This window comes from Neofelis nebulosa, chromosome 12 (assembly GCF_028018385.1).
Source record: "Neofelis nebulosa isolate mNeoNeb1 chromosome 12, mNeoNeb1.pri, whole genome shotgun sequence".
Lineage (NCBI taxonomy): Eukaryota > Metazoa > Chordata > Mammalia > Carnivora > Felidae > Neofelis > Neofelis nebulosa.
This window is the reverse complement of record NC_080793.1, coordinates 14,254,080-14,273,437: the sequence shown is the minus strand read 5'-3', so window position 1 is coordinate 14,273,437 and position 19,358 is coordinate 14,254,080. Positions and strand designations below refer to the sequence as shown.

Genomic DNA, 19,358 nt, shown 5'->3' with positions numbered 1-19,358 from the left:
TAAAGGGTCGGTGACCGGGGGATCGCGGCTGCGGGCTGGGGTCTTCTGCCGCCGTCGCTGCCATGGCGCCGCACCACTCCGTACCTGCGCTGCTCTGCGCGCTGGTCCTGGCGCTGTGCGCGCTGTCGCCGCTGGCTCGCGCGGCTGCCGCGTCGCGGGGGGCGTCCCAGGCAAGGGCGTCCCAGGCAAGGGCGTCCCAGGGGCGGGTGCCCGAGGCGCGGGTGAGTGCCCGGGGGGCCCGGGGCTCCCGGAGTAACTCTCTATTGTAAGTTCTTGCAGATACAGCGCTAGGAAAAGGGGAGTAATTCAGGTCTAGAATGGAAAAACTGTTTTGTTGCTTTGTAAGTATCTCTTGCTGCTTCCGGGGCTCCTGTGGAAGGGGGTGGGAGCCTCAGGGGGCCTGGCTGTTTCCCTCCCTAGAGGCTAACCTCACCTTGGCCGGATTTCTTGTTCCCCTCCTGATTGCTGTTTTTCCTGGTCTAATTTCTCTTTCTGTCTGCCTGATTTCTCTCCCCTCTTCTGATTTCTGATTTCATTTCAGATACCTCTTTCTTGTCTGATTTCTCTCTCCCTGTCCAGGATTTCCGCCCCCTCTTTCTTGTATGATCTCACTTCTGCCTGCTTATGCTCATTCCTATTATTAATTCTGCCTTCTCTGTTGTCTCTTCTGTCCTGTCTGGTTTCTCCTCCTCTCTCCTGTTTTGCCTTCGTGTTTCTCCACCCCTCTGCCTGAGTTCCCCCCATCTGGTTTCTCTTAGATCCGTCCTCCGGCCCGAGGTGACCTGTGCCTGCTGATTTCTGCCCTCCAGCTCCAGGCTAACCATCCTGCCTCTGCCCCATCTCTAGCCCCTGTGCATGTCTGATGTCCTTCCCCCGATCCTTGACCGCCTCCTCTCCAACAGGCTCCTGCAGACCCCGGCTGCGTCCTCTCCACCTTTTCCAAGAAATGGAATTTGGGGGTGGGACGTTGGGGGGGGGCAGGAGGGAGGAGGCAGACAGCGCAGGAGGCCACTTGGGCTCAGTCATCTAGGCCCTTCTTGGGAGGGTGATGGGGACATGGATGGGGTATGGGAAATCTTCCAAAGAGCAAAAGCAAAAGGCTGTGTGACCGTGGGCCGCTACCGTCCCCCATTGGGGCCTCAATTTCCCTCTCTGCGGAATGGGGTTGCATAATGAGCTCTCTGAGGACCCTTCTAGTTCTAGGAGCCACTGAGGTGTTGGAAGGGAACCCACTGAACCCCTGGGGACCCCCAGATTTACCCTTGCCATATGAGGGGGTCTCCCTTTCATTCCAGAGCTTATGCTCTTGGGGCTTACAGCAGTTCCCTGTGCCGCTTCCTAGCTGGGGGTCCTTGGCAGAGTCACTTCACCTCTCCGTGCCTCAGCTGTCCCATCCAATTGGCACTAAGAAGGGAGGGGAGAAGAGAGGTGGAGCCCTCTGTCCCTGCATCACGGTGAGCTGAGTAGGCGAGACAGACTCTGGTCAAGGACAGGGTTTGGAGCCTAAACTCTGCCCTGTTTGCTCGCTGGCTCACAGAGACGGGGGTAGACTCGCCTCAGGGGTGGGGAGATTCAGAGGCTCAAGTGAGATGCTCTTGGGGCTGGAAACCACCCTCCCTCGTGCCCCGGGGTCTCTCCCCACCGAGGCTCCTGCCCCCGCTCAGGCCATGCCTGTCTCTTGCAGCCCAGCAGCATGGTGGTGGAGCACCCCGAGTTCCTCAAGGCAGGGAAGGAGCCCGGCCTGCAGATTTGGCGTGTGGAGAAGTTCGACCTGGTGCCCGTGCCCCCCAACCTTTATGGAGACTTCTTCACGGGCGACGCCTATGTCATCCTGAAGACGGTGCAGCTGAGGAATGGCAACTTGCAGTATGACCTCCACTACTGGCTGGGTGAGGCCACCCCTTCCCCGTAAAGCACAGACCTTGAGGCACAGTCCCCCAGGAGGACTTAGTGACTGCTGAGCATCGAGCGTGTGCCTTCCCCTTGGCTAGACATTGCGGGTCCGGAAACTCTAGAGCCCGCCTGCCCCCGTTCAGACCCCAGCTCTGCCCTTTGGCGGGCCACTCAGTGCCTCTGGAAAGGGCACACCCTACCTCCCGGGAGTGTCTTGAGGGTTAGACAGGTTACCGTGGCACTCAGAGCTGGGCTGACCTGGGGCCCCCAGACCCCCTCCACACTTCCCTGGTCCAGCTCCAGCCACACCCCAGTTTGCCCTGCAGAGTCAGGAGCCTGGAGCCCCTGCTCTGCTCCGGGACTCGGTAAGTTCCCCCCATCTCCGCCACCTCACTTTGTTAATCTGTGAACTGAGCCACTGCTCCCAGGCCGGACTTCATGTCTAGAGGTCTGAGAGGGAGTGCAGGGGAATGAGTGAGAGGTGAGTGTAGCAGGATGTGTCAGAGCTGAGAGGGCTCTTGGAGACTCGTGGAGTCCGGCCTCCTGCCGTCCCCTTATACAGATGGGTTAACTGAGGCCCAAAGAAGGTAGGGGCTTGCCCAGCTTCTACAGCCAGGCCTGGACAGTGCTGGGGGCTCAGGACTCCTCCTCCTTGGGAGGCTGGGTCCACTTTCAGGAAGCCAGGCTCATGCTGCTCTGACGCCCCCTAGGCAATGAGTGCAGCCAGGACGAGAGCGGGGCGGCCGCCATCTTCACCGTGCAGCTGGACGACTACCTGAATGGTCGAGCCGTGCAGCACCGTGAGGTCCAGGGCTTCGAGTCAGCCACTTTCCTGGGCTACTTCAAGTCTGGCCTCAAGTACAAGGTAGGTCTGGGTGCCAGGGATGGATGCACCAATGGCAGAGCTTGCTCAGGCCCATCCATCTTTCAGCCTTGCAGGTTGGGGTGGCAGACAAGTCAGAGCTCGGCTTTTGGAGTTGGCTAGCCCTGGGTTTGAATCCTGGGCCTTCCTTGCTGTGTGACCTTAGACAAATTACACTCCCTCTCTGAGCTTCTGATTTCTTATCTTAAAATGGAGAGAAGAAAATGTGTCACTTCACAGGATTGTCTTCCTAGCCCCCGCAGTGAGGGGTGGGCCATGGGTGGACATCCAGCCGCTTGCTTCCCCAGGGCAAGGCCCAGTCCTGCTCCTGCACCTCTCAGTTCGTAGGTCCTGCCAACAGAGGGCCCCATATTGGGTATCTGAAAGGGCAGCCTTGACTTCATTCCTCATTATGTTCATTAGAATCCTCTTTGACCTTGAACTCTGAGGAGTCTGAACCCACACAGCCCTTACCCCCAATCCTCGGCCAGGTGGGGCTGAGCAAAACCAAGCTAGGAGCCCTGAGAGGCTCTGCCCTACTGTGCTGTGTGACAAGCAAGCCACTTGGCCTCTCCGAGCCTCCTTTCCTCTCTGGATGCATGAGAGCCAGTGGTACCTGCCCTTCAGGCCTGGAGACAGGATTTGGTGAAGGGTGGCTGGGAAATACCGTGCGCAGGGCTGGCACCTTGGAAGCGCTCAGGGAAAGGTGTGGTTTTACAGAGCCGGGGTTGTCTTCGGTCAGGATAGGGAGGGGATCACGAGCTTTGGTAGCCAGACGGGCCTTAATGTCAGAGTGCAAAAATCTTATTTTAAGGTAGGGAGGGAAACTGAGGCACAGAGCGGTTAAGCAACTGGCCCAGGGTCAACCAGCAAGTCAGTCCTAGAGGCAGGACCAGAGCCAAGATCTTCTGACTCCCAGCATTCTTTCCACTACACCAACCTGCCTCTCGTGAGCCAGGGTCTGTCATAGGGGTGAAGCCCTGTCTGTGCTGTTGATGTGCTGTGTGACCTTCGAGAAGTCATTGCCCCTGTCAGGGCCTTAGGGTCCTCTGTGCCAACTGGGTGGTATTTGGGGGTCTGAGCAGGAGTCTGCTCAGGTGAGGCGCAGGGGACTGGACAATGGGAAAGCACGCTGCGACCGAGATAGCAAAGAGTAGGGTGGGTTCTGGGAACAGGGACTCAGGCCCGGGCTGGGTGGAGCTAGGCTGGATGCCCCGGTGCCTATCCAGCGCCCCCTGTTGGCCAGTTTCTCTGTACCCACAGCTCCTCCTACTGAGCTGACCTGCTCCCCCTTCTTCCTATAGCCCTTTAGGAGGCTTTGGTACCTTAAAAAAGAGGTGAGAAGCTTGGGACCCAGACCCCAGAGCTGGAGAAGAACCAGGCCTTTTTGTAGGTCTTGGGACAGGAAGTGGAAAGAGCACTTGACCAGGAGTCAGGGAGATTGAGGTTCAGGCCCCAAGGCTACCCCCTCTAACTGCTGTGAGGCTTTGGGCCGGTCGCGTGCCTCTGGGTGTATGCTCTCGCACATTTATCCAGCCCTTGTAACAGCAGTGCCTGCTTGTTGTTGCTGTTGTGTGGACACAGCAGCTTAACTTCTGGGCAAGGTTAGCAGCTTCCGCAGCTGGTAGGCGACAGAGCTGGGATTCAGTGTAAAGCGCCCAGCACAGAACTGGCTCACAGTGGACGTTCTGGACTCCCTGGTCCCTGATCTTAGTGCAGACGGGGCCTAGGAATCTGCACGTGTAGCAAGCATCTGCTACCCTCTGGTGCGTCTTCCAGGATGTTCTTGGACTATATTCTGCCGAATGCTCTGTGGGGTGAGTTTCTGGCCCGGCCCTGGATTTGGGACTTCAGTCCTGAAAGGCCCAGGCTCCTCCTGGTGGAAACGGGAGGTCCAAGGCCAGTCCTGTTTGCTGCCTTCTGCAAGTCCTCCAGCTGCCCCCGCACTTGGCAGGCCGAAGCTTCCTGGCCTGGAGCCCTCATCAATTATAGATCCCTAAGGAACAGACTTTGTTACGCAAGACTTGTTCCTGTGAAAGCCTGCTCCTCAGAACCAGTTCTGTCCTCGGGGTGTGAGAAGGGGCACGGAGGGGACAGGAGGGCCTAGAAAGGGCTGTCATATGTCATAGGCCCTGGCCCCTCTGGTTCTGCAACCCCCCTACCCTGAAAAGTATTGCAATTTTCAGAATCTGGAGATCCCCCCTCCTCCTCCTCTGCCTCTCAGACAGAACCCTAGAGACCCCTCATGGCTGGGTGATTTGAAACCCTTTGTTCAAACAAAACCTGGGCTGGGCTGAGTCATAGAAGCCCCTGGCCCCACAGAATCAGTTGAGTCCTTCCTGGACTCCCTCCCATTTCTTAGATAAGTAACCTAGAGTTCAAGAGAGGGAGGGGACCAGCCCCAATCAATACATTTTTCTTTGTCTTATAAACAGTTTGACATTAAAAAAAAATGTAAATCTGTATAGCTTTTTTTTTCTTCTTCTGACTATAAGAGTAATACAAGCTTATTGAAAAATGTCAAACATTATAGAAAAGCAGGTTTTAGAAAGTATAAGTCCCGTGTGATTTTACTTTTAGAGATATACACCAAATGATGGATAATACTTTTCACTCTATGTGTGAATGAATACCCGTGTAGATTCATGTATACATAGGGAACTCTGTCTATCTATCTATCATCTATATAGCATCACTTTAACTTGGAAAGTGACTTTTAGGACCATTTATCCTGTTGAATTTTGTTCAAATAATGTGATGCCAATCTCTGCCCCGCCGAATGACTAGGCCATAGAAAGCAATAATCACTTCTAAAGAGTATAGTGAAAATTTCCATCCCCTGCAGTTGTAGACCCACTAATGCCTTCCAAGATCTTGCTTTGATCTTTTTGTTAACGTTTCCAAGTCTAATTTCCTAGGATGGTAAGGTTAGAGGAGGTAATTAATCAGGAGATTCATGTCCACAATCATGAGACATCAAGCATTCTTTTCCTTTATAAATTCACAGAGAGTTTATTTATTGTTTTTAAAATGTTTGTTTATTTTTGAGAGAGAGAGAAGAAGAGAGAACGTGAGTGGGGGAGGGGCAGAGAGAGAGGATCCCAAGTGGGCTCTCCACTGACAGCAGAGAGCCCGATGCAGGCCTCGAACTCACAGACCGTGAGATCATGACCTGAGCCAAAGTTGGATGCTTTAACTGACCGAGCCAGCCAGGTGACCCCAAAGAGTTTATTGAAACCAAAATTTATGACCTAAAACAGCCCTTTTCCTTTTTATTTTATTATTTTTTTAACATTTATTTATTTTTGAGAGAGAGAGACAGAGAGATAGAGAGACAGAGAGACAGAGAGACAGAGTAGGGGAAGGGTAGAGAAACAGGGAGACAGAGAATCCCAAGCAGGCTCCATGCCACCAGTGCAGAACCTACTGTGGGGCTCGAACCCACAGACTGTGACTTCATGACCTGAGCCAAAATCAGAGTCTGGACTCGCCACGCCACAGTCCTTTTCCTTTTTTAAAAAAAAATGTTTCTGTAAGTAAAAGGCACACTTGAACAAGTGAAATAGTTTGGAAACATAAAAAAGAATTAAGGGCCTTTCTCTTCCTCCGCGTCCGCATTTTCTTGTCTCTGAGGAATCCGTGGTAAAGGTTGGTGTGTCCTTTTAACACTTTCTGGAGAAGTTGTTCAGATCCACTGTCTCTGTGCCTCCAGCTGTACCAAGTCCTTGGGTCAGGGCTGTCCACGGACACTCAGGCGTTCCTGGGCTGGCAGACGGGCGAGGCTGGGTCCTTGGAGGACGAACTTGGGAGTAAAACCAGCACTGCCACTCACTAGCTGAGACCCTGGGTGCAGAGTTGAACCTCTTTGTGCCTCAGTTTTCTTGTCTCACCTTCTTGAAGTGGGGTAATGAGAGCCCCTACCTCAAGGGCTTATTGTGAGGATTGAATTGCATGTCTGTAAAGCAGGTGCCTCAGCCCCTCTGACATGGGCTCGCGGAGTGGCAGCCTCTGCGGTCATTACCACGTGAATGCCGGGTTTGCATCTTTATCCTCAGCTGCCCTTCCTCACCTGCTCCCCAGCAAGAGGACCCTTGAAGCAGAGGAAGGAAAGGCTCTGTGAATCCCTCCCTGGTAGCCTTGCTCAGCCCAAGGGGATCCTCTTGAGAGGCCTCATGCTGGTACCAAGAAAGGACACCAGAGGGCGCTTCACTCACAACAACAAAACCCAGCTTGCTTCTTGGAGGCCTGTGCTCTGAGCAGTGGCTTGTTTCGGCCTCCGGTCCTGGGTGACCGTAGTTACCTTTGCTCTAAGAAAACCTGATTTGGGGTCAATAATGTTGGTATTTTAGACGTAGTCACACCTGGGTTTGAATCCCAGTTCTGACATTAACTAGCTGTGAGCTCTTGGGCAAGTCCCTTCACTTCTAGACTCTACTTTCCTCATCTGTAAGATGGGCTGGACTGACACCTTCCTCACGGAAGATGCAGGCAAGATGCCCAGCACAGGGGGCATGGCATTGTGATTTCAGACACACTTTTGATATTGCTTGCTGTGTGTACACATAGTAAGAGCCCAGTTGAAACTCGCTCGCTTTGTCCACCTGCCCTCATGGAGTCTGTGCAGCAAGTCAGACCTCAAAGTGTCAAATCAGACACCTCAAAGGGAGTTGGTGGAGAGGGGCCACATTTCTGGCCTTAGTGGGAGCCCTTCTCGCTCCACCCCGTGACACGTGGAGCCGGGCTGGGAACAGGAGGCGGAGTTTCAAGCCTTAGCGTTGCCACACATGAGCTGACTGCCCTTGAGTCAGTCGCTTCACAGCTTTGGGCTTCAGTTTACCGCGAGTAAAATAGGAAGCCCTCTTCAGGACCTTCTCGACTCTGACTTGTCATCCTGCGGGTAGGGACTGCTCACGAGAAAGCCAGCGATTTTCCTTGGCATTTCCTGAGCCGAGGGCTGTTTTGACCGCTGTAGGGCAGCCTTCCTGAAGGCCCCTTCCCTGGGACTTGGTGACGACTGCAGAGGGTGGCAGAATAGGGACTTACATCCTCATTTCAGAAAGGAGAGGACTGAGGCTCAGAGAGGGATAGAGACTTACCCAGAGTCACCCAGCACTGTTGTGGCAGGGCAAGGACTTGACCCTGAGGTTGTACTTTACCCACAACTGTCTCTGAAGGCATAGCCGGGGGTTCCTTCTGTAGATGGAGGGAGAACTGGGTGTGGGTCGGGAGCCATCTTCCTGGAGAGCCTTGAAGGATGGGAAAGCTTGGGGTTAGCATTTCTCAAAATGTTTTGCAGAACACTTGAGCTGTAGGCAGGATGTGGTAGAGAAGGCAGTTCTTGATTCCATAAGGTAGGAAACGCCATATAAAGCAAAAGGGAAACCTATTTATTTACCCTGCGACTTCTCAGAGCCTTTATTATGCTGATGTGCATTGTGTAAGGCAGTGAGAAGCATTCCCTGAACCCTTTCCTTGCAGAATAACCTGGAAGACCAAAGTTCCTTAGAACATTCCTTTAGGAAATGCAGTTCCTCAGTGTTTTGAGAAAGGATTGTCTGTAGCTTTTTGGTCCAGGCAAGTGACCCCCGGGGTCTTTGTTAGCGGAGTGAGTATGAGATTCAGAGGGGTGGCAGTAAGCAGAATCTGACCATGGAATCTGCTGGAAGGCTACTGGTCAATAGGCCAGAATCTCCTTCATTTCACCCCTCTCCCCTGCCCCCATATCTGCTTCCCTGGACCCTTTGCCCTGGACTGACACTGTCTCCTTGACCCAACAGAAAGGAGGCGTGGCATCAGGATTCAAACACGTGGTGCCCAATGAGGTGGTGGTGCAGAGACTCTTCCAGGTCAAAGGGCGGCGTGTGGTCCGTGCCACCGAGGTGCCTGTGTCCTGGGAGAGCTTCAACAATGGCGACTGCTTCATCTTGGACCTGGGCAACGTGAGTCCTGCCCTGCCCTTTCCCAGGGGCCACTGAGATGCTTCTGGCCTGGCCAGGCCTGACTCTGGGGAGGTGGACGCACTGATGCGAACGCGGACAAAGACGTGGGAAGGGCAGGCCCCAGGGACATCAGCTCCTGCGTTCACACGTGTTCTGTGCGCGAGTCAGACACACCTGCAGGGACTCGAGTACAGATGTGCCCAGCACGCATAGACTCGCGTGTGTAGACCCAAGCCCACCGCACACAGGCGCACAGACCTTGTGCGCAGCATCCTCCAGCTTCGATTGACATACCGGTTCCCTGGTGTCTTGCGTTCACACGCCCATTTCACGTACCTCTTGACATATGGTCACTTACAAATGCAGGCACGTGCAAAAACTGTCGGCTCTTGCCCACCAGGCCTGGGCACGCCCCGTGATGAGTGCCTACACACATCGACTTGGGTGTGTGTCACACGTGCAGTTGTACACGCACACCTGCATATGGCCACGTGTGTGGGATGCACTTACCCCAGCCCGGTTTGCAGATGTGGGATGCTGTGTACACGTTCCTGACACCCGTGTGCAGTCAGACCTGCAAGTGGGCGTGGCCAGACATTCTACCCCGACCTCCTAGGTACACGTGCTGTAATATCCATGCAAGTGTTGGGAGATACATTTTGTGTAAGCTTTTTATTAGAGCCTAATAGGTACACGAAAGTGTGTGCGAGTCCTGAGTGCACAGCTCGGTGGGTGTCTCGAAGTGAATACACCTGTGTAACCGACACCCAGATTAAGAAACAGAACATCATCAACCCACAGAAGGGCCCTCCTGTGCTCTTCCGGTCCCTTCAATCCCGTGGGTAGCCATCATCCTGAACTCTCTGGAATTACGTGGTTCCAGTAGTTTCTGAACTTTGCGTGCATGGAATCATTCTTTCTTGTGTCTGCTGCCTTTTGATCAACATTCCATTTCTGAGATCTGTCCATATGGCATTTGGTTATAGATGGTTCATTCTCCTTGCTGTGTAAGATTTCACTGGGCTGATGTGCCCCAATAACGCTTTTATTGTTTATGTTTCTGGTCGTTTCTGGTTTGAGGCTCCTGCAGGTTGTGCTCCCCAGAGTGTTCTCGCACAGGCCGTTCGGTGCACACGCAAATGCCCTTCTGTTGGGTGTACCTCTGGGAAAGGTACTGCGGGGTCACGGGATAGCAGTCTGCGGAGCTTTGGTAGCCAAAGCCAAATGGTTTTCCAAGGCGGTTGTGCCAATTTCCACTCCCACTGGCAGGCAGACGGGTTTATACACGTTGTATGTGTAGTTGAACCTGTGAGAAAGCACATACTCCAAGCTGCACATTCACATATCCTGGTGCACACGGATCGCGCCCAGTGTGCCCGGCTGTGCACCCGGCCGTGCTCCAGCGGCTGCATTGGGGCACGCAGAGAACGAGGTGAGCTTACACACGCCCTGCAGTCTCCTCCGTGTCATTGGGCCGGGCTTAAGTGAAGGCTGGGGCACTGCCTGACACAGGGTCCCCGTCTCACAGGACATCTACCAGTGGTGTGGCTCCAACAGCAACCGATTCGAGAGGCTGAAGGCCACGCAGGTGTCCAAGGGCATCCGGGACAACGAGCGGAGTGGCCGGGCCCGAGTGCATGTGTCGGAGGAGGGCGCTGAGCCGGAGGCGATGCTCCAGGTACCCGTGGCCACATCCCAGGGGTGCGGGGTGGGGCCGAGCATAGAGGCGGGATGCTCATTCTTTCCCCTCCATTGGTTAGGCAGTTGTGAGGTGAATTTGTTTTTCCGCTGAGCTGGAACTCATCGGGAGGTGGGGAAGAGCAACTTCCCTGACAAATCCCAGACTCCCCTGAGAGGTGGGGCTGGAATCCCAGGGCCTGGTGCATGCTGGGGTTGTGAGCCACACCCTCTCGCTGGGAGGGCCAGGTCTTTCCAGGGAGCTGAGGAGGAGGGTGGTGGCGGTGAGAACAATCCCCGTGCTGGAGCCTGATCAGAAAGAGACAACCGACCCAAGCCCCTCTCTCCTCTTCTGATCATTCCTAGTGATTTATGGTCCATTTAGGCAACTGCAGGATGGCTTTGCCAGCCATCGTGCTTTGAGGACGTGTCAATGGAGGCAGAGTTGACCAGGATGAGGAGGAGACCATGAGCTCTGTTCCATGCCTTTTGCTTCCTACTTGTCTGGGGGCATTTGAGTTCCAGTTTTTGGGAAGAGTAGAAGATAATTATTATGGGGAGGAGCCTGGATACCAACTATGGCTTGGAAGGGGCTGTAGCTGGGGCTGCTGAGTCTGGTGGTGTAGCCCAGACAGAGGAGTAAAAATAGACTTGAGAAGTCACAGGGATACAGGTTCAAATTCTGAATTAGCTACCTCATAGCTGTGCGTACAAGTTACCCCATCTCTCTGGACTTCAGCTCCCTCTTCTATAAAATGAGAGCGATAATCTGTGCCTCCTAGCATGGGTGTGGGGATTAAGTGGGATCATTTGAAGGCATGTGGTGGAAGGTGTTTGGCATTCTTAGAGAGCCGGGGAGGAAATGGTAGAATAAATTTCTGAAGGACTGTCCTGAGGCGGAGGAGTGGGGTGTTCTCACGGAGCTCCTGCAGACAGGGCAACAGGGAGGGAAGGACTTGCCGGGCAGGTCTGGTTGAGATCCGCACACCAGAGACCTAGGAAGAGATACAGGACGTCCTCAGAGGAGGCCCTACCCTAAGTGAAGGGTCCCTGTGGATGCCCGAGTGGTCCTTGCCGGCCGGGAGAGGGAGCTCTCTCAGGAACCCAAGCCCCTCGCTGCGGGAGGGGGCTGCCAGGAGCTCACGGCCACCCTTTCTTCCGTGCCTCATCTCCTACAGGTGCTGGGCCCTAAGCCGACCCTGCCTGCAGGTACAGAGGACACAGCCAAGGAGGATGCAGCCAACCGCAAGCTGGCCAAGCTCTACAAGGTGAGTCTCAGCTGCTCTGTTCCCTGCGTGTGGGGTCAGGACGGGGAAGCAGCTCCTGGCCATGGGACCCTGAGCAAAGCGCCCTCCGTCAGGGGCTCGGCTTCCGCACGTCTCCGGTGGGTGCCCATCTATTCCCTTTGCCTTCTGGCACCGAGAATAACAGAATTTGATCAACCGTGGACACACTTACGTCCTGCTCTTCTGTGGGGTCTTGGGCAACACATATCCCTTCTCTGGGTCTCAGTTTCCTCATCTGTCAGGTAGGGAGAAGGGCGGTAAGGTCAACTTTGCAGGATTTCTAGGGAGTCCACAGAGAAAACTGGGGGGAAAATGTTTTAGGAAAATACTTGGGAAAATACTATAGAAATGGCCGCACATGCGTGTGTAGTTATTTCATTTAGAATTTGTTTCTTGTGATTTTTTTTTTATATGTATGTATTTTTTATTTTAGAGAAAGAGAGAGAGTTCACATGAGTCGGGGAGAGGGGCAGAGGGAGAGAGAGAGAGAATCCTAAGCAGACTGCATGCTCAGCACAGAGCTCGACGCAGGGCTCGATCCCACCACCCTGGGATCATGACCTGAACCCAAACCAAGAGTCGGACGCTCCACTGACTGAACCACCCAGGCCCCCCTGTATTTTGTGATTTTTAAAACTGAGGCTGACCTTGAGCTAAGGAACTCTGGCTTCAGGGCAAGAGCTCTGGGGGAAAGCCCAGCCTACACCATGATGCTCATGTGGTGCCCTCAGCTTATTTTGGTAAAAGAACAACAAAATGGGGTGCAGATTCCTATCACCTTCGAAGAATAACCACACTGAGTTTTACTCTGATTATAAAGTAATGTATGTTCATTGAAAAAAGTAGCAATACTCCAGAACATAAAAAGAAATGCAATTCCACTGGTTTAAGATAAGTACCATTTTTAAAATGTTTTAATTATAAAAGTAACAATACTCAAGTTTTTTTTTTTATTAAAATTTTTTTTTAACGTTTATTTATTTTTGAGACAGAGAGAGACAGAGCATGAACAGGGGAGGGGCAGAGAGAGAGGGAGACACAGAATCTGAAACAGGCTCCAGGCTCTGAGCTGTCAGCACAGAGCCCGACGAGGGGCTCGAACTCACGGATCGTGAGATCATGACCTGAGCCGAAGTCGGACACTTAACCGACCGAGCCACCCAGGCGCCCCTATAATACTCAAGTTTTAAAAAAATCAGCCTCTCCTGCACCCTTTTTAAGGTTACCATGGTTACACGGTGACCGTTTTAGTGAAAGAAAGTCCAGATTACATCTTTTTGTATCTAATTACACACTTTCCCATCTCTATTTGATATAAATGGATCCAAATTATTCACGCTTTCCTGTGACCTTCTTCTTCCCTCTCAGCATGGTCAGGAATATCTTTCTACAACCGAAATCTAGATGCCCTTGGCTAGTGGCTCTGTTGTGTGCTATTTTATGAAGGTTAAGAATTTCAACAGACCCCCTAAGTGATGGATGTTAGGACGTGTCCACCTTTCCTGATTGCAGACGGTCCCTCTTTGTACACTTGTACTGAGTATGGCCTTAGAACAGATTCCCAGACGTGGATTATTGGGTCAAAGCCTGAAGACGAAGTCAGTGATTGAAAATACCAGTTCCAGAGTCAGATCGCCTGGCTTTGAATCCCGGGTCTGCCTTCTAGCTGTGTAGTCACTTAGCCTCCCTGTGTCCTGGTGTCCTTGTGAATAAAATGGGGATATTAGTAGAGGTTTCACAGGGCTGTTAGAAGGATTAAAGGAGTTCTAAAATGACATAATTTATTAAATTATACAAATTGTTCAGAGCAGTGCCTGGCGGGTAGGAAGCACTCAGTAAGGATAGAACATTTGTTCCTTAAGGTTCTGAATAGCATATTACTAAACAGCACTCTGGAAGGGCTCCCGAATTACCCTCACCACGAGTCCCAAAGTACCTGCTTGCCCAGAACTTTGTCAACACGGCGTATTGCCAATTTTGTCTTTGAGTTTTGGCTAGTGTGGTACACTTTTATGAATTTAGTGAAAAATTTTTATTTTGAAATAAATTTAGGATGTACAGAAGAATTGCAAGGAAAGGATAGAGGGTTCCCACATGCCCTTTAACCAGCGTCTCCTTAACATCTTAACATAACCGGAGACGTTTGTCAAAACTAAGAAATTCACACTGGTTCGTTCCCGTTAACTAAACCATAGACTTTCTTCAGGTTTCCCCCATTTCTCATTCCCGATTCCAATCCGGGATACCGCATTTCATCCGCATCCACATTTTTTATTTCCTTTTGGGTTTGCTTGTTTTCTACTAATGAGATTGACTGTCTCCTCGGCCAGTTATACAATTCTTCTCCCATGCCACCTGCGCGCCTGCGTTTTACATCCCCCCCCCTTCCCTTCCGTGTGCAGTTTCTATGTTACATGTGGGTGTAGGTTACAGATGTGGTTGTGGCAAAGCAGGATGTGCCTCATCTTGGGGACACAAGTCCAGGTGTTACTCTGGGGTGTCATGGGGGGGAGGGGGCAGTTGGGATGTAGACCGACCAGTGTGTCAGCTGGGGGGCGCCACCTGGGAAGGCCCAAGCGGTGGGAGTCGCTCACGTTCCGGACCTCCTGTCCCTGGTCCCCTCAGGTCTCCAACGGCGCGGGCACCATGTCGGTCTCCCTTGTGGCTGATGAGAACCCCTTCGCCCAGGGGGCTTTGAGGTCAGAGGACTGCTTCATCCTGGACCATGGCAGAGATGGGAAAATCTTTGTCTGGAAAGGTACGGAGGACAGGAAAAGGGTTGCTAACCAACTCCCAGCCCCTTGGGTGGGAGGTCCCATAGCCCTGGCAGGGCAGCGTCTGTGGTGCAGGCACCCTGGGGCATGGTAGGCTCCTGAATGGAAAATGCATCTTGTTCTGAAGCCCTGGCTTTGCGACTGACTTGCCCTGTGATCTTGGGCACTTCACTCACCCTCTCTGGGCCTCCGATTTCCCATTTGGGCTAAAACCAGTGTTTCCCGCACATGTTATAAAACCAGTTCTCTCAGAGGTTAATTGGCATCATGTAAAAAAAAAAAAAAAAAAAAAAGTACAGGTCTGTGATCAGATAAGTTTATGGGCAACGCTGGGTTAAATAATGTCACCAGGCTTGTTTACTGCAGGACTTTCAAGAGCCTTTAACCTGCTAATGTATGTTGGTTGGGGCTTTTCATGAAGGTGATCTGGCTTCTGTTTAGGAAACGCTGTGCTAGGGGACTGATGGTGAGAGGCTCTTGGAAAACATTGGCCCAGATGCTTCTGAGAGGACCCCTCGGCATCTTCCTCCAGTGTTCCGTTAGTCCAGAGGAAGAGGGCAGAAGGGGGAGGGAGGCAATAGGTACACAGAGAAGGGCAGAGAGGGAGAAAGAGACTGAGCACTCAGGGCTGTCGTCATCGTCATTATCATCTGGGCCCCTCAGCCTTGCCAATAAGAAGGCTGGGAACTGTGGGCTGGCACGTGCTGGCCAGGAGCCGTGCAGGCATGGGGAGGCTCTCCGGGTTGGGGCAGACTTCAGATGGTGGGGAGGGAGGGGGCCCCCGTGGTGGACACGTGGCCTAGGGGAGAGAAGGGGGCTCGAGGGTATGGGGCGTAGGCTACAGAGTTGAAGGGGCAGAGTCTGAGTCGTGGCTTTCCCACTTGCTGTGTGGCCTTGGTCAAGTCACCTGACCTGTCTAAGACCCCGGTTTCCTTATATATAAGTGGGGCATGATAATAATGACCTTTATCACAAACGGCCGTTGTGTGGATTAAACGAACGCAGCCGTGTACATTTCGGAGCACAAAATACACGCTCAGTAAATGGACCAAAACGGTTGTTACAGTGACTGTTGTCAGCCAGGACCCCCAGCTGGAATCCCAGGAGTTCTAGGAGCGGTCATCTCTGGGGGTCTCTGGCCTTGGCTGCCCACAGCCCAAGAGGAATAGGGAGGGAGGTTCACCTGCTGCTTCCCCTGGACTATTGGACATTAGGGCACAGCACCCACCCTGGGCCCCTCACCCCCTCCATCTGCCGACAGGCAAGCAGGCCAACACGGAGGAGAGGAAGGCCGCCCTCAAAACGGCCTCCGACTTCATCTCCAAGATGGACTACCCCAGGCAGACCCAGGTGAGCTAGAGCCGGACAGCACAGTGAGGATGGGTCCATTTTGGGTGGGGAAGGGCCGGGGTGGGGTAGGTGTCCCATCCCAGTGTGCACTGGGTGTCTGAGTCTCCCCCGAGGACCTCTGTTGGGCGGCCCCTGTCCTCCGGGCACCTGAGCCCAGCCACAGCCTGCTCTTCCTTCCCCTCTCCAGGTCTCTGTCCTTCCCGAGGGTGGTGAGACCCCGCTGTTCAAGCAGTTCTTCAAGAACTGGCGGGACCCAGACCAGACGGACGGCCCAGGCTTGACCTACCTCTCCAGCCACATTGCCAACGTGGAGCGCGTGCCCTTCGATGCCGCCACCCTGCACACTTCCACTGCCATGGCGGCCCAGCACGGCATGGATGACGATGGCAGGGGCCAGAAACAGGTGCCTGGGGGCGGGGCGTGGGGGAGGGTGTCCAGGCCCCTTCCGTGCTCCCTCCTGGGCACTTCTAGCTCACGCGTTGCCTCCTGCTCTCCCGAGGATGTTTCTCTGTGAGGTTTGGACCCTGGTTTTGGTGGATGGGATTCTTTTGCCTTGGTTCATTTTCATAGCCAACATCCCCTAAGCACCTGCCGTCTGCCCGGCCCCGTACCATGTGTCTCGTACCTTACCCTGCCAGCGAGGAGTGCCTGGTCTAAGCACAGCCATAGCTAATTGTGGAAGATTGGAAGCCAGCACACAGATTATGGGAACAGAGGAAGGACAAGGGGGGCAGGGTGGTTGCAGAGAAGGGGACCCTTCGGTTGGGCCTCAGAGGATAAGTAGAAGTTTGCTGCCAGAGGGGAAGAATGGTGGGTATTCCAGGCAGGAAACTGCCCCCAAGAGCCCGGGGCTTGACTGCTTTCTCGAGGAGGGGCCTTGAATGCCAGGTCCAAGGCTGTGGACTTGATCCTGTAACCAGTGGGTGCTAGTGAGGGTTTTTTCTTTTTTTTGCTTCGAAAGCAGAAATGCGACAAGCTCAGTTCTGTGCTTTTGAAACTTGCTGTGAAAATAGATTCGAGGTGGGAAAAATGAAGGTTGAGACGCCATGAGGAGACTGTTGTAATAGTTTAGGTGAGAGAAGACAGCCTTGACCCCAGGAAGGTCACGGTGAAAAGATGGAGAGGTGGGGGCTGGAGTCCTGAGATGTTCATGAAGTAGAGTCTGCTGCAGGCAACCGTTGTTCTGCATGATAGAAACAGCAGAAGTGTTCATTTTTACTTATTATCGTTTTTGTCATTGGTATTATTATTACTTGTTCATTCATTCATTCCTCCAGTGGGGAAGGAAAGACACAGTGGACATGTTCGGGGTGGGCAGTATGGAAACAGCTCCAGCAGCCTGGCTGTGTGACTTCAGATGAGTCACTTAACCTCTTTGAGCCTCACTTTCCTTGCCTGTAAAATGGGACTTAATCCCACTCCTTCGCCTAGAATTTTCAAGGTCGGGAGGTTCTTCTTGGTTTTGGAGGGCTCAGTGTCTCTGCAACACCACCAGGTGGCGCTGCAGGGCCTCATGCCGGCTTGGAAAAACTGTCACTGGAGCTCTGCTAAGAGATCATTCGGAGGTCACCCAGGGATGGCCCTGCTTCTGGAGTGATCTGTAAAATCCAGATGACTCAATAATCATACAGTGAACCGTATTATTAGCAATGACAACGATAACAATTCTGATAATAAGAGTGGCTGCCGTCTGCACGGCCGTCACCCTGTGCCGGGCACTGTGCGAGATTTTCATGAATAAACTCACCTGATCCTTGCGACACCTCCAGGCAGGCACTCGCAGTGTTACGCTCACTAAAAGCACATTCTGAATACCACCATGCAGCTACCGGTCCCTGTGCTGATCGCTCTGGTTGGGGGGGGGGGGGTGGGGGGGGGGAGAACTGCGGGGTCAGGTGGGGGTATGGTATAGGGATCCAGGGCAAGAGACCTGGGGGTTTGAATCCTAGCAGGTCAGGGATTGGGGCAAATTATTTAACTTTCAGTCTGAGCCCAAGTGGAGCCACATATAAAAAGCTCATCCCGTAGTGTAACCGTGACCTGTCACACCACGGTTTCCCCACTGGCCTGAGTTGGGGGGTGGGGATGCCACTCCATGTCTGAGCCCAGCCTTGCCTTGGCAGATCTGGAGAATTGAAGGCTCCAACAAAGTGCCTGTGGACCCCGCCACGTACGGGCAGTTCTACGGTGGGGACAGCTACATCATTCTGTACAACTACCGTCATGGTGGCCGGCAGGGACAGATCATCTACAACTGGTGAGGCTGTGGGCCATTGCTATGGGCAGAGTGTGGGGGTCACTGGCTGGGCCCTGGGCACAGCATGGGGCTGAGAGGGCTGAGGGAAGCCTGAGCCTGTGTGGGCCACGCTGTTAGGAGAGGCTCCTCTCTGTAGGGCAACACCACTTGTCTTATTTCTTGAAACAGCTTTTAAACTATTGTTCCAGAAATACTACATGTTCATTGTAGGAGATGCAGTGAATACGGAGAAACACACAGAAAATCTCTCCCACAGTTCCACATTAAGTACTGTAATGTATTTTCTAATTAAAAATTATTTTAATTCCTTTAAAATGGGTAACACATTCACATAATTCAAAATCAAGACAGAATAACGAGGTATCTATTGAGAAATCTTGTTCCCACCCCCCTTCACCCCATTCTCCAACCTCTGCCCCTCCATGAGTAACTGTTTCCATTAGTTTCTTGTATATTCTTCCAGTAATTGTTCATGCAAACATGACTGTATTCTTAGTTTCCTCCCTTCCTTACTCAAAGGATAGCATACTGTGTATATGATCCTGCACTTTGCTTTTTTTGTTTAATACTTCCTGGGGATCAATCTATGTCGGCACATAGAATGCTTCCTTGCCTTTTTTTTTTCTATAGCTGCATAATATTCCACTGTGTGGCTACACTGTAGCCTGTTTAAACAAATTCCCTGCTAATGCACACTTGGATTGCTTCCGGTCTTTTGCTATTCCCAGTATTGCTGTGATTAGTGACCTTAAACAAACATCATTTTAAATGTGTAGGGAGGGGCGCCTGGGTGGCTCAGTCAGTTGGGCATCCGACCTCAGCTCAGGTCATGATCTCACAGCTTGTGAGTTCAAGCCCTGCATCGGGCTCTGTGGTGATGGCTCAGAGCCTGGAGCCTGCTTCGGATTCTGTGACTCGCTTTCTCGGCCCCTCCCCCGTCTGTGCATGCCCTCTCTCTCTCTCTCTCTGTCTCTGTCTCTGTCTTTCTCTTTCTCTCTCAAAAATAAACATTAAAAAAACAAATAAATATGTAGAGAAATGTCTGTAGGGTAGGCTCCCAGAAGTGGGATTGCTGGATCAAAGAGTAAATGTGCTCGTCATTGTGATACGTGGTGCCCATTTTCCCTAGATGCACTTTGTAGCATTTTGTGTTCCTAACAGCAATGAGCAAGACAGCCTCACTGATGGACTGTGTTCTCAAACTTTTGGGTGTTTATCTCCCTTATCGTTTACAAAATGGTATCTCAGTAGATTTAAAACAAATTTTTTTAAGTTTTTTAAAAAAAATGTTTATTTTTGGGAGAGAGAGCGTGAGCAGTG

At 52.5% G+C, this 19,358-nt stretch overlaps 1 protein-coding gene across 5 annotated transcripts in view; it reads left to right on the top strand.

The window, feature by feature from the left end:
- The window catches only part of GSN (gelsolin), a 54,433-nt gene that overhangs the window by 26,827 nt on the left and 8,248 nt on the right, over positions 1-19,358 (top strand). For 2 of the 5 annotated variants that reach the window (XM_058694294.1, XM_058694289.1), the window contains 9 exons: positions 1,685-1,889; positions 2,604-2,758; positions 8,533-8,694; positions 10,223-10,372; positions 11,550-11,639; positions 14,283-14,415; positions 15,693-15,781; positions 15,969-16,184; positions 17,905-18,038. In XM_058694294.1, the coding sequence (XP_058550277.1) occupies positions 1,694-1,889; positions 2,604-2,758; positions 8,533-8,694; positions 10,223-10,372; positions 11,550-11,639; positions 14,283-14,415; positions 15,693-15,781; positions 15,969-16,184; positions 17,905-18,038 (1,325 nt within the window). In that variant the 5' untranslated portion in view covers positions 1,685-1,693. Of the gene's footprint in view, positions 1-9; positions 222-302; positions 342-1,684; positions 1,890-2,603; positions 2,759-8,532; positions 8,695-10,222; positions 10,373-11,549; positions 11,640-14,282; positions 14,416-15,692; positions 15,782-15,968; positions 16,185-17,904; positions 18,039-19,358 lie in introns of those variants that run through there. The other 3 variants (XM_058694291.1, XM_058694290.1, XM_058694293.1) reach the window with 3 other exon arrangements.